Below are 13,959 nucleotides of genomic sequence, written 5' to 3' on the forward strand. Positions count from 1 at the left end.
GGAAGCGGCGGAGAAGGGAGGAACGAGGACGGAGGGAAAGTAGGGCTACCGGCGTTGGAGGTGGCGCTCGCGTTCCCGCAGGCCACGCCGGCGTCCCTGTTCCCGCCCGCCGGTGAGATCCCCCGTTCCGTTTCATTGATTTTGTTCTTTGACCATCTTTTTCGGTTTAAATTAGCTGCTGGTTTTGGTTGTACGTAGTGGTAAGTAAGATGGTTGTATTTTGGGGGTCACGTAGAGCAATTGTTAGGTGAACTGTCTTATTTGTCTCTTTGGAGAGGAGGGTCCACTGTTCTGTTCATCACTTTGAGGTTATCATTACACTGGAAAGAATCCAGCGTGCTCTTGAGAAAACGAGGGTTAGGAGCGCTTTATTGGATACCCAAATTCTGGAAATGTGTTTTGAATTTTCGGTTAATATTGGTGGAACCGTGTTTGTGATTTAGTTATGTTCGTATAATTGACGTTAGTGAAACTTATTTGCTTTTGCACCTGTCCACAATGATAGTAGGAGTTCCTTAATGTCATTTTCAGTCTAAAATATGGGGTAGTTTTCCATTTGCACACTGCAACAGACTAATAAAGAGCAAATTTACAAGAATGATCTGGATTTTCACTAAGGTAAACGTGATTATATTTTTTGCTTGTGCGTTTAAGAATGCTTGTCTTGGACTTATTGATCACCGGGTTGGGCGCTTTCACAATGTATACAATTAATTAGCAACTTTTCCTTGCAGCGCCAAGCAGAAATGGACATGTTATTTTTGTCAGAAAGTAGTTGTATGCACTCACAAAAATTAAAGAGCAAAAGAAGGCACTTGTTCCTCTTGTTTCACAATCTTTCACCTGCTTACAGTGTACTAGATTCATTAATTTCTGTGTCAGTTATATTATTCAACATTGTACAGTTTTTCCTGCAGATTTTGGTTACAACATAATCTACAGCATTTGAATTATGCACTGTGCAGTGTCGGACTAATTGTAAGTTCACTAATTGTTTTTTTGCAGTGTCGGACTACTACCAGCTTGATGATTTGCTGACCGGTGAAGAGAAGGCGCTTAGGAAGAAAGTCCGTGCTATTTCAGAGAAAGAAATTGCACCCATTATGACCGAAGTATGTTCTTGCTACAGACATTTCCTATTTCGTTTCATGTTCTCAGAGAAATAACATATAATCTGGACTAATGTTATGGTGCAACATGTCTTCATACTGAAACTTTGTAGTACATACTGCTGCTAGTTTTGTCTTGTCATGTTAGATGCCTACTCTTTTTGTAGTAGCTGTTGTGACAAACTGATGGCTGATGTGCCAAAAACTTTGTTATTTTGCTTTTGCAGTACTGGGAGAAGGCAGAATTCCCATTTCATGCCATTCCGAAACTTGCAACTCTTGGCTTAGCTGGAAGTACAACGAAGGTACAAACTACTCAATCTTCTATTCGTGCTGTACTATGTAATGTTGGATTTGTACATGTACAATGTTAGAATTTGTTTTTCACAAACTTTGTGGCGTTACAGGGATATGGGTGCCCAGGACTCTCGCTTACAGCGAGTGCCGTTTCTATAGCAGAAGTTGCACGGGTTGATGCAAGCTGCTCCACATTTATTCTAGTGCACTCCTCTTTGGCAATGTCCACAATTGGTAAAGTTGTTGGGTTTTTTCAAAAGATTATGTTTGATATTCTGTTTGACTTTGACCAACAACAACTTACTTGAGCTCGTGTTTTAATTCTGTATGTGTGAAGAACAGCCCTTTGTGGATCAGAGGCTCAAAAGCAGAAGTACCTACCATCGTTAGCTCAGTTTAAAACTGTTGGTTGCTGGGTGAGTCACATTATCCAGTAGCTTATATATACAATATGCAATGTGTTATTATCATTATCTCCTCTTCCTAAGAGTGTGTCCGGTTTCTGTAGGCTTTAACAGAGCCAGATTATGGAAGTGATGCAAGCTCCTTGAAAACTTCAGCAACCAAGGTTTAATATTTATTACTGTATTTGAGAAAATTTAAGTTTTTTCTTCACTACCTTATCATGTTATGATTTTTAAGGTACCTGGCGGTTGGCAATTAGATGGCCAAAAGCGCTGGATAGGTAACAGCACGTTTGCAGATGTGCTTGTAATTTTGGCTAGGAATGCAGACACAAAGCAACTAAACGGGTAATCATCTTGTTTTGGACTACTGTTGATAGCATTGTGTTAATATCATGTACTACCTCTGTAAACTACAGTAATATAAGATCTTTTAGATCACTACTTCAGTGATCTAAAAGATATTTATATCAGTTTACACAGGGAATACATGTCAGTATGAAGTTATTTCTCTGCTTATTAATGCAGAACTACCCTGCTTGTGAATGATGAATCTGATACACTTTCTTCAGATTCATTGTGAAGAAGGGAGCGCCTGGTTTGAGAGCCACAAAAATTCAAAACAAAATTGGACTTAGAATGGTTCAGAATGGCGATATCCTTCTGAATAAAGTATTTGTCCCAGAAGAAGACAGATTAACAGGCATCAATTCATTTCAGGATATAAGCAAGGTACCTGCCACCCCCAACTTCCCTGCTCTTTGTTAACCGATTGGAGTTGCTGCTTGGTGATGTTATCTTAGTTCTTATTTACTCTTGGACTGCTGAAATAGGTCCTAGCAATGTCACGTATTATGGTGGCTTGGCAGCCAATTGGCATATCGATGGGCGTCTACGACATGTGCCATCGGTCCGAACCTCACCTATCCTTAATCAATTTACAATTATCTTTGTACTGGTCTATACCTATTTGACTTTGCACATTTGCCACTGGATAGGTATTTGAAAGAAAGGAAGCAGTTTGGAGCTCCCCTGGCAGCCTTTCAGCTCAACCAAGAAAAGCTTGTTCGGATGCTTGGTAACATCCAGGCCATGCTCCTTGTCGGCTGGCGCTTGTGCAAGCTCTATGAGTCAGGCAAAATGACACCAGGCCATGCTAGTTTGGGCAAGGTCCGTAAATTGCTATGTAGCTAGCCAATGGTCTCTTTGTTTAAGTCGCATATGGTGTCTTGACATGTACAGTGTACTGATCAATGTTTGAATTCAGGCATGGACGTCCAGCAAGTCAAGGGAGGTAGTTTCTCTGGGCCGAGAGCTATTGGGCGGCAATGGAATTTTGGCTGATTTTCTAGTAGCAAAGGTAAAAAGTGCTAACATTTAATATCCATTTGATCATCTCCGAACATGGTAGTTTCTCACAGGCTGATGAATGGCCTATTGTTAGCCACAGCACTTCATAAACCACTTGATTTTCTCCATTTCTTGGTGTCTAGTAAAGAAACATTGATCATAACTATCTCAATCTTTGCAGGCGTTCTGCGATCTGGAACCGATTTACTCATATGAGGGCACCTACGACATCAACAGCCTTGTGACCGGAAGAGAAATCACCGGGATCGCGAGCTTCAAACCTGCTGCGGTAGCGAAATCTCGGCTGTAATTCTTCTTCTGCCTCCAGCTATGATGAACAGCAAAGTATGACCCCCACCTTGTATTCTGGTGGGTACGAGTAAGATCGGAATAAGTGCAACCGAATGATCAAATGTAATCTGTAAAGCGAAAGAATAAAGTCGGAGCTGGATTTGTATCTATGTAATGGTACAGCATATGGAGTCTAACCTCTCATGACCAGTGTTTGTGCTGTGGGGGGTCGTACCAGCTTCTACATAATGGAATTGTGCAGTTTAGGAGACTTTTCCCCTGATACTTACCTGTGAGATGAGATGGGTGCAGATTATGTGCCATTTTTTGGGTGAGAAAATGTGCCCTTCGTTTAATAGGGAACAGCAGATGCCCTGCTCTCACACCCTCGAATCCTAACTGGTAGCAGTAGAGCAGCACCGGTGGGGAGGTAGGGCTGAGGAGTCCTGAGTGGCTGTCAGAAATGCAAGACTGGGGGAGGTAAACAAAGACCGGCACAATGGATCAGATTCTGCAACATAGAATAGCAGCAGCATTCGAGAGAAACTGATCTGGTGCTGCGTAATAATCGACCACATATAAACATGGGGAACATGTGATGAGAGCTCTGCATTTTATCTGTATGGTGCATGTACAATAATGAAAGACATTGTTCCCAACAACAATAACACTAACACATATGTGGAAACTGGGTAGCCATAGAGGCCAGGGGAAGGTAGATGTGCAGAAACGCTTCCATGTTGCAACAAGGGTAATGCTTGCCAGGGAACTGTCTTCTGACCTAACTATGGAAATGTTCAAGTGCAACAAAACTAAAGAGATTGATTGCTACGCTTTGAACTTCCATGGGCCATGACTTGCCTGCCAGCTTATACATATATCAGATTGTCTGTGTTCACTGCTCCGTGCAAAAGAGAGCGAGAGAATATATTCATGGATGCACAACGTGCTATCAAGTCTCCCTGCGGAAGTTCATGAAAAAAATGTTCATTTGTGGATAATACCAAAATAAACAACCTTTTGGCGCATAAAGAGAGAATATACATTCAAGGATTGACAGCATGCTATTGGTCTCCCTGCAAAAGATATGTGAATATGATAACTTGTGAAAAATACCAAAATAACAATTCTGTGAATTACATAATTGTTATACCAGTCACTCATCTCTTATCTTTTATGTACAATGCGCAAATGACTGTATTTTTGCTACTACTATTTGCAAATGAACATGGTATACTGATAGGAGCTGGGATCCTACCAGGTCTAGCTTGTAGGTTGTACGGGTGGAAGGGGGCTTGGCGTGGAGGAAGACGAGGTCGCCGGCGCCCCAGCGCCGCGTGCGCGCGCGAGAGAGAGAGGGCGCAGGAGGCGGCGGGTAGGTTAGGTCTCTTGGCTCCCTTCGGGAAGCCGAGCAAATATGATTGCTTCTGCTTAACTTCAAACAAGTCCTTACATGAGTTTATATAATCTTCAAATACGATAACTGGCTAAGCCCCTAATAACGATAAGATAACTGAGCCAGGCCCCTAATTGCCTGGGCTGTAGTATATGCCGGCCATAACATCTCTCCCCTCCTGCACAAACAGCTCGTCCTCGAGTTGGAAGGCGGGGAAGCGCTTGCGGAATTCCTCAAGGTGATCAATGGGCGCCAAACACCTCCGCGTCAGCTAGGGCGGGCAGGTCGCCGAGCCCGGCGGCGGCAGTGTCCTCCTCAATGTAGTCCGCAACCTCCAGGTAGAAGAGTCGCGGGCAGACGTGGCCGGGCACGTAGGGCCTGTCGCAGTTGAAGCACAACCCTGGCGGCGACGCTCGAGTTGCTCGGCCGGGGTGAGCCGGCGGAAAGGGCGCGCCGCGGAAGCTTGAGCAGGCCGACCCTGCGCGGGAACTTCCGGCCAGGGTGGCGGCCCGGGCGGTGACGCCTGCTGGATGGCCACCGCGCGGGCGTGGTACATGGCCGTCCGGAGGTCCTGTGGCCCGCGCATCTCCACGTCCACGCGAATGTGGTCCGGTAGGCCGCCGACGAAGAGCTCAGCCCACTGACGAGCCGAAACGCCGGGGACATGGCACGCCAGTGCCTGGAAGCGGTCGGCGAAGTCTTGCACTGTGGTGAGGAACGGAAGGCGCCCAAGCTCCGCCGGACGGTTCTCGCATATAGGCGGACCGAAGCGCAAGAGGCACAGATCATGGAAACGCTCCCATGGTGGCATGCCGCCCTCGTCCTGCTCGAGGGCGTAATACCACGTCTGGGCGACACCTCGTAGATGATAGGAGGCGATCCAGGTGCGATCGGACGCGAGCGTGCGCTGCCCCTGGAAAAATTGGTCGCATTGGTTGAGCCAATTCAGGGGGTCGACGGTGTCGTCGTAGGTCACGAACTCCAGCTTGGAGAATCTCGGTTGTGGCTGGGCGTGGATGACGGGCGGGTATGTGTCATCCACGCGGAACCGCGAGGACGACGACGCCGAGTGTGCGGACTGCAAAGTACCGCCATGGAAAAGGTTCCCATCCACACCATCGTAGGGACCCGCGGCACCCGAGGACCCGCCAAACTACATGGTCGGGGGCGGCGCCAGCGATGACAGCACGTGCGGTTGTTCTGAGGCCATCGTGTAGATTGGCTCGATGGACCCGGCGAGCCAGGCCGGCAGTGGAGATGGTGACGCGGGAAAATGGAACTGGTGGATGGGCACCCCGGGCGCCGTTGACGGAAGGCTCGGCCCAGAGATCGCTGGTGGCGGCGGCGGCTGCTGCTGTGGCAGCGGCATGATGGATGCGACGGAGGTCGCCGGTGGTGGCGGCTGCCGCGGGAGCTACTGCGGCCCCGTGATTGTGGTGACGGGGGCGGGCGGCTGCAGCCCATAGTGCCCCGCGAGGAAGGTGCAGGTGCCTTGGACCGCCTGAGTCAGGTCCCAGAGCGCCGCCATCATCTCCTCCGGGGTGAGCACGGCGGGGGCGGGCACGGGTGGCATCCAGGCGGCGGATGAGACCGGCTCGGTCAGGGACATGACGCTGGACGCGGTGGTCATCGGCGACGAAGAGGCAATCGGCAGCGGAAGGGAGGGGGTGGGCGGTGGCGCGGACATGATCGAGCCTGAGACACCAGATACATTGATAGGAGTTGGGATCCTACCAGGTCTAGCTCGTAGGTTGTAGGGGTGGAAGGAGGCTTGGCGTGGAGGAAGACGAGGTTGCCGCCGTTGGGGCGCCGTCGCGCGCGCACGAGAGAGAGGGCGCAGGAGGCGGCGAGTAGGGTTAGGTCTCCTGGCTCCCTTCAAGAAGCCGAGCAAATATGATTGCTTCTGCTTAACTTCAAACAAGTCTCTACATTTTTTTTTGAGGGGAACCAAGTTTATTCATTCATAAGCCACAGAACGTGGAATACATCTCGGATCATGGGGTTGGCCAAGCCACACGTGACGCCCCTGACCTAAAGAATGAGCAAACTTGGCTATGCTATGAGCATCGTTATTCGAGTCTTTACATGAGTTTATATAATCTCCAAATACGATAACTGGGCTAAGCCCCTAATAACGATAAGATAACTGGGCCAGACCCCTAACTGCCTGGCCTGTAGTATATGCCCGCCATAACATATACCATATTTTCCTTCCATAAAATCTCAACGGTTTGTCAAATTTTGAGGCGTACGTTATCCAAGTAGGACACATATGTAACTACTTGCAGTTAAACCGACGTGCCTCTTTGATGGACCATCATTGTTCATGTGGAAGTGGTCAGTTCAAAATTTCTACACTTCTTCCTGTCAACAATGTGAAAAGGCCCTATATTCTGGGAGATTTTGTTTGACCAGTTAGACCATTCTATAGTCTACACATCAGTCATAGGGGCTTTCCCTGGTACCCAACCTGACCACGGAGCAGCACAGTAGAATATTCTACCTGCAACCCCCATGTGGTTATGCTCTGCCCGCTCATATGACATGCGTGATGCGTTTCGTCCATGTCGTCGTCCCCCTCTTCCAGATTTCAGAATGGATGCATCAATCGGCAGTCCTAGTCCACATTCTCCTCTTCCAGATTTCAGAATGGATGCACCAATCGGCAGTCCTAGTCCACAGCCACCCAACTTTGCCACAATGTCAAGTTATAGTCCACCGCCCAAAGAGGCCAAGACTCTTCACCTCCAGATGTTAAAACATGACCCGGGACCGCATCCAACCTTCAACCAGACAACCACAATGCCTCTTGTTGCCATCCTATTCATACTTCTCATCTCTGCCTTCCACGCCCCATGTTCTGCAGCAAGAAGCACGATTTTAGCTGGTGATCGCCTCACCGGCGATGACAAGCTTGTCTCTCGCAATGGCAAGTACGTGCTCGGCTTCTTCCAACCAGGCAGTGAGTACTCCTCCCAGCAGACTCCCGCTCACTGGTACATAGGCTTATGGTTTGGTAAGATACCCAAGTTAACCCCAGTGTGGGTTGCGAATAGGGACAAACCAATTGTAAACCTTGAAATGTCGGAGCTCACGATCTCCGATGATGGTAACCTTGTCATCTTAGATAAAGACACCAAATCGACAATTTGGTCGACCCATGCTAATATCACCGCCAAGAACACTACAGTTCTGCTCATGGACAATGGGAACCTCATCTTAGGAGATGCATCTAACTTATCCAACGTCATATGGCAGAGCTTTGATTACCCTACTGATGGTCTGCTCCCTGGTGCAAAGCAAGGCGTGGATAAGGTCACCGGTTTGACTCGTCACCTCGTTTCCAAGAAGAGCTTGATTGATCCAGCTCCTGGCCGTTATTGTGTGGAATTAGATACAACTGATCCTGGCCAATTCCTCTATAAACTATGCAACTCGTCCATAGTATATTACTCTAGTGGAGAATGGAATGGTCATTACTTCAACTCGATGCCAGAAATGAATGGAGCCAATCTTTTTACCTTTAAATTTGTCAACAATGACAAAGAGGAGTACTTCATAAAAAATGTAACAGATGACAAGCTGATATCTGTTAGCCTTTTGGACATTACTGGACAGGAAAAGCAACTCATCTGGGTTGAAAGTTCACAAGATTGGGCGACGGTCTTCACCCAGCCTAAAGATCAATGTGATGTCTATGCTACATGTGGACCATTCACAATCTGCAACAGCAACACAGCCCAAGTGTGTGATTGCCTGAAGGGCTTCTCAATAAGGTCACCTAAGGATTGGGAGATAGAGGACCGGTCTGGCGGGTGCATAAGAAATGTGTCACTGGACTGCGGTGCCAGGAACCAAAGCAGAAATGCAACAACTGACAAGTTCTACCCCATGACAAAGGTCACACTGCCTGCAATGCCCATAGTTATAGAAGCTGCTGGGAGCATAGACCATTGTGCACAAGCTTGCCTAGATGATTGCTCTTGCATTGCATATTCCTACAGCGACAGATGCTCCCTCTGTTATGATGACTTGCTTAACATAAAAAAAGGCGATATCGGAACTACTAGAAATGAAGAGGTTCTCTACTTACGCATCTCTGTCAAGGATGCAGAAAGTTGGACAAATACAAAGAGAGGGAAGGGGGTTATTTGGGCTACTACTGCTGCAAGTGTCGTTGCTTTGCTTTTGTTGACAGTTGTCATGTGGTTTCTACTAATATGGAGGAGCAAGAGAAAGCACACTACCGGCATGTACAATAATGCACAAGGTGGCAATGGAATTGTAGCTTTCAGATACATTGATCTGCAACATGCAACCAAAAATTTCTCAGAGAAGCTAGGGGGAGGGAGCTTTGGATCTGTATTCAAGGGGTTACTAACCGACTCTACAGCTATTGCGGTGAAAAGGCTTGATGGTGTCCGTCAGGGAGAGAAGGAATTCAGAGCCAAAGTGAGTTCAGTTGGAATCATCCAACACATCAATTTGGTTAAATTAATTGGCTTTTGCTGCAAGGGCAGTATGAGACTGCTTGTGTATGAATACATGCCAAATCTTTCCCTCGATGCACATCTCTTCCGCAGCAACACAAAGGTACTAAGCTGGAGTGTCCGTTACCAAATAGCCCTTGGAATTGCAAGAGGATTAGCATACTTGCATGAGAGTTGCAGGGATTGTATCATACACTGTGATATCAAGCCACAGAACATACTTCTGGACACCTCATTTGTACCTAAAGTTGCAGACTTTGGTATGGCCAAATTTCTAGGGAGGGATTTTAGCAGAGTTTTGACTACATTTAGAGGAACTATAGGCTATCTTGCACCTGAATGGATCAGTGGAGTAGCCATTACACCAAAAGTGGATGTCTACAGCTACGGCATGATGTTGCTTGAAATAGTATCAGGTCGGAGCAACAATACATGTAAGGAGAATAGCAGCAGTGGTGATCATTCGGCATATTTCCCGGTTCAAGTTGCAAGGAAACTTCTAGCAGGGGACGTTGTGGGCTTGTTGGATGACAAGTTGCATGGTGATGTTAACTTGGATGAAGTTGAGAGGGTCTGCAAGGTGGCTTGCTGGTGTATCCAAGATGGCGAATCCAATCGACCGACCATGGGAGAAGTGGTTCAAATCCTCGACGGTTTGTTAGAACTTGAAGTACCCCCAATACCAAGACTGCTTCAAGCTATTGCATGAAGGTCACCAATCACCTTAAACTATATCCCAGTCTGAAGGCAAAGCAGTGCCGATTAAGGTTAAGATATGGTACTCGATGAGAATAATATTATGATGGACCTGCTTCTATGGTCCATAATCACTGCTATTTGTAACTTATTTTCTGCAACTTATCTTCAATGCATCTAAGAATTATATTTTGGGAGACTGATCCCATGTATATTTGTATGGACCTGCTTTTATGGTCCATAATCACTGCAATTTGTAAGCATATATCTTCTGTTAATTATCTTTGAGGGAAGCATCCAAGGATGACATGTTGGGAGAGACTGATCCCACAATTATTTCATACTAGGACTAGCCGGCAGGAATCTCTGTTAAGTCGTTTTGTGTGCATTCTATGCTGGATGTATTGCATACGATCTGTGCTATTTAGGCAATTTAGTTAGTGAATAACCTTGCCAAACCTTAGAATCTCAAACACGATTCACCCATATTGCTAAAGAAAAAGGACAACGAAGTCGAGGGTTCCGCGATTTGGATTTACCGGTCGCCCGTTGCAGCCGCCGGTGTACGGGCCGGCCGCGACCGCTCTCGTCGGTCGCCGCCGTCGTGGAGGACGGGGCCGCAGCGCCGCGTACCAGTTTCGGCGGCACCGCTGTCCGCCGGAAGACCGTCGCCGTCCCGCAGTCGGCGTCGGCCCTGGCGGCACCGCATCAAGTATGCTCCGAGTGGGCCTGAACTTCCTCCCCTTCCTGGCCGGCAGCAGCATACGTGCGAGACAGCAAGCAGCAGTGTTTTTCTCTCTCGCATCGCTGCGCCTCCGCATTCCGCTCGCAGGAGGATTCCCCGTGTGTATTTGATTTTGTCTATAAATTTCAATATACACAAGAATTGACCCCATTACTAGTCGCGCAAACGGCGCCCCCTCGCCTATGCCACATCATCACAGCGGCTCAGCCAATAACGAGAGAGGCACACTGTATATTGAATGAAGAAAGAAACAAAATATGATTTCCTCGCGCAAACGGCGCCCCCTCGCCTATGCCACATCATCACAGCGGCTCAGCCAATGACGAGAGAGGCACACTGTATATCGAATGAAGAAAGAAACAAAATGTGATTTCCTCGAGCGTCGGATTGGGCAAGCGACTCCTCCCAGCTAGGTTACCGCCGCCGCCCTCCTCCCCCACGCTCGTGCCCTCCATCTTCCCCCTAGCTCCATCTCCTCCGCCCTCGGCCTGCGCTCCATTCCTTCCCTCCTTGTTCGCCGACGAGCGTGAACCGCCGGAAACAGCAGCAAATGGAGACGTCGAGAGGACATCAGGCCAAGGTGAGTTCCCAATCCTCACATCCTCTGTCTCTCTGTATTGCTTGACACGGGAGACCTCAGCTTCCGCATCACTCGCCGCCGCGGCCGATGCAGACAGGCCCTTCAGAGCCGCTGCCGGCCGAGCCAGTGCCCGCGCAAGCCAAGGCTGCCACGGGCCAGGCCGTGATTCCGGCGTCGACCAAGGCGATACGGTTCCCCCTCCAGCCGGGCAAGGCCAGCTTCGGCACCAAGCGCCTGGTCAAGGCCAACCATTTCATCGCCTAGCTCAACACTATGATGTATGTTTCTTGATCTTCTATTATCCCCATGATTAATCAGCAACACTCTCTTGTCCTGAAGAAAATCATGTGTGCGTGCGTGTGTGTGTCCTAATCTTCCATTCAGATTCATTGTGCAATGTGGGTATATTAATTTTGCAATGTTCTCTGTGGGTAAATGTTCCTATTTATCTGTGTATACTCTTGCGACGATTCCTGTAAACTGGAACATTGTAATTCTGGGGCATGGTTTTGTCAACTTCAATACTAGGTGAAAACCATCAACACTTTGCCCAAGTTGAAATTAAGGTGGAAATACATTCTGCTTGCATTGTGTTGCTGAACGATAATTATATTAGGACAAGTAGATGTTCCTGATTTGCTGCACTTATTTTCTTAAACAAATGAAGCACCATCCGCTGGAACAGTTTTTATTTTCGTTTCAGTATTTTGTACAACCCCCGTTCCATAATTCTTGTCGTCATTTTGAACTAAAACGACAGCAAGGATTATGGATCGAAGGGAGTACCTATGAATTGGTCCTTCTACAAATCTCTTCTCAATAGTTTTCATGCAAAATTGAATGCAGAGGATGGTACTTTAGCAGATTGTCCAAAGACCTTTCCTAAGAAGGTTTGCATTCATCATTTTCTTCCCAATTACAATATCAGTAAGATCAGTTTAACTAGACTATCTCATATATGCTTGTTTTGGCTCTGAGCAGGAAGTGCTGACGCATTGGTATGCTGATCACACGACTGCGGACCGACGGACTGATGAGCAGTCAGTTCTAGACCTACAGACTGCTTAGCAAGCGGTCCCGAAGCATTAGACTGCTTAGCAGTCCGTTCCACCAGGTTGGTCTGCTGAGCATGTGCTGCAGCTGGGTCTCCCCCCGCTGCTTCAACGGTCGGCATCTGAACCGGTGGTGCGTCTTCAGCAGTTGTAGGCCTTGCCACTGGCTGCTTTGGGGCAGAGAATGACATGGCGTGTATGCCACAAACTCAGGCCGGCTGATCAAAGGTTGATGCATCAGCCCGCGAGAGTTGCTATGGCAAGGAGAGTGTCACCGGTTGAGGGGCGACAGTGGTTGCTCTCGGCGGGGCTTTAGGGATCTCATCGATGAACTCTATTTCCTTTCGTGGCCACTGGATGTGATGTAACAGTGTTTCTCCCAAGGTCCTTTGCTCATCGAAGTCTCCTAGGACATTATTTAGGGCAAATTGATTGAATCCAGGCTTTACTTCAGTCACGTAGCACTTCACACAGCCCGGTTTCGATGGCACATTGTCCAACAATAGGCCATCTTCCAAGAAGGGTGGGAAAACCAAAGCTGTTGCACATTTTAATGTACCTTCATAATGTGTAAGCACGCCCTTCAGTCTGTCTTTCATTCTAGATAGATCAAATGTAGCATCATCACGAGCAGCTGCAGTCTCAGTGTCGCTGGGGTCAGCTGATGCACATCTACTCTTGTGTAGTGTTGTCACGCAATAAGCAACATCCTCCATGCCCTCCCCTCCCATCTGCTGGCTATCTGTCAGTGTTAGAGTATTTTGCATCATCATTGACTCCTCAACATCCTTTTGAACAGCCGGATAAATCTCCTTCCTCAACCTTTCATACAATGCATTCTGCTTCATTTCACTCATCGCTTTTTTCATGCCGAGCCTCTCTTCTTTGCTGAGTGTGGAAGCCCTCTTGTGCAGGACATTAACACACATACCCCTTGCACGGCCAGGGGGCTCTTTTGTTTCCAGAGCAACGGACAGAATGTCACATGGCCCTGAGTTCATGTAGAACCTTCCAGGGATCTTGGAAGCCTCTAACATCACTTGATACAGTTTGGTGTCACGTGAGTTTTCAAAGTAATAAGTTCCGTCATCACGCCTCTTTGCACGTGCCCGCAAATAGTCTCTGGCACGTTGGCCCCTGATTTCACTAAAGGCCAGATTCCCACCCGCCGCTATTGCTTCTTTGTCCTCCTGGTCCCATATCAGTTTCATGTCGTAGTATGCTTCCACACCCATACGGTGGGGTGTATGTTCTTCTTCTGAAGTTCCGAGTGCTTGAAACTCTTCTCATCAAACTCTTTAGTTGCCCTGACCCTTTTGAATTCTGCCCAGTCTGCCTTTGTAATTTGGGGGTATGCAGAGATTGGGTCCTTGCCTTCACTCAAGTACTTCTTGTATAACACGTGCTTCCAGTTTCTCCAAGCGTCCCTAGCCTTCTCCAGTGCAGCTTGTTCCACCTGCATTCTCCACTGCTCTGGAATGTTGAAGTTATCTATGATCTCCCGGAATATCCTTCGCCGTGTTTCTGTGTCAGCCTTCCAAAACCTCGA

At 47.7% G+C, this 13,959-nt stretch overlaps 2 protein-coding genes across 2 annotated transcripts in view; both read left to right on the top strand.

The window, feature by feature from the left end:
* LOC119366110 (acyl-coenzyme A oxidase 4, peroxisomal-like) overlaps window positions 1-3,728 on the top strand; it is a 4,160-nt gene extending 432 nt beyond the window's left edge. Inside the window, exons 2-13 of the mRNA XM_037631797.1 lie at window positions 2-112; window positions 1,006-1,112; window positions 1,337-1,414; window positions 1,517-1,640; window positions 1,749-1,822; window positions 1,915-1,974; window positions 2,049-2,158; window positions 2,383-2,542; window positions 2,644-2,720; window positions 2,809-2,980; window positions 3,078-3,170; window positions 3,342-3,728. Of these exons, the coding sequence (XP_037487694.1) occupies window positions 2-112; window positions 1,006-1,112; window positions 1,337-1,414; window positions 1,517-1,640; window positions 1,749-1,822; window positions 1,915-1,974; window positions 2,049-2,158; window positions 2,383-2,542; window positions 2,644-2,720; window positions 2,809-2,980; window positions 3,078-3,170; window positions 3,342-3,470 (1,295 nt within the window). The 3' untranslated portion in view covers window positions 3,471-3,728. The remainder of the gene's footprint in view (window position 1; window positions 113-1,005; window positions 1,113-1,336; window positions 1,415-1,516; window positions 1,641-1,748; window positions 1,823-1,914; window positions 1,975-2,048; window positions 2,159-2,382; window positions 2,543-2,643; window positions 2,721-2,808; window positions 2,981-3,077; window positions 3,171-3,341) is intronic.
* A 2,692-nt stretch (window positions 3,729-6,420) lies between these two features.
* On the top strand, window positions 6,421-10,555 carry LOC119366102 (G-type lectin S-receptor-like serine/threonine-protein kinase At2g19130). The gene has a single exon (XM_037631785.1). The coding sequence runs from the start codon at window positions 7,362-7,364 to the stop codon at window positions 10,044-10,046; it is 2,685 nt and encodes an 894-aa protein (XP_037487682.1). The 5' UTR covers window positions 6,421-7,361; the 3' UTR covers window positions 10,047-10,555.
* The last annotated feature ends 3,404 nt before the right edge of the window (window positions 10,556-13,959 follow it).

Source organism: Triticum dicoccoides, chromosome 1A (genome assembly GCF_002162155.2).
Source record: "Triticum dicoccoides isolate Atlit2015 ecotype Zavitan chromosome 1A, WEW_v2.0, whole genome shotgun sequence".
Taxonomy (NCBI): domain Eukaryota; kingdom Viridiplantae; phylum Streptophyta; class Magnoliopsida; order Poales; family Poaceae; genus Triticum; species Triticum dicoccoides.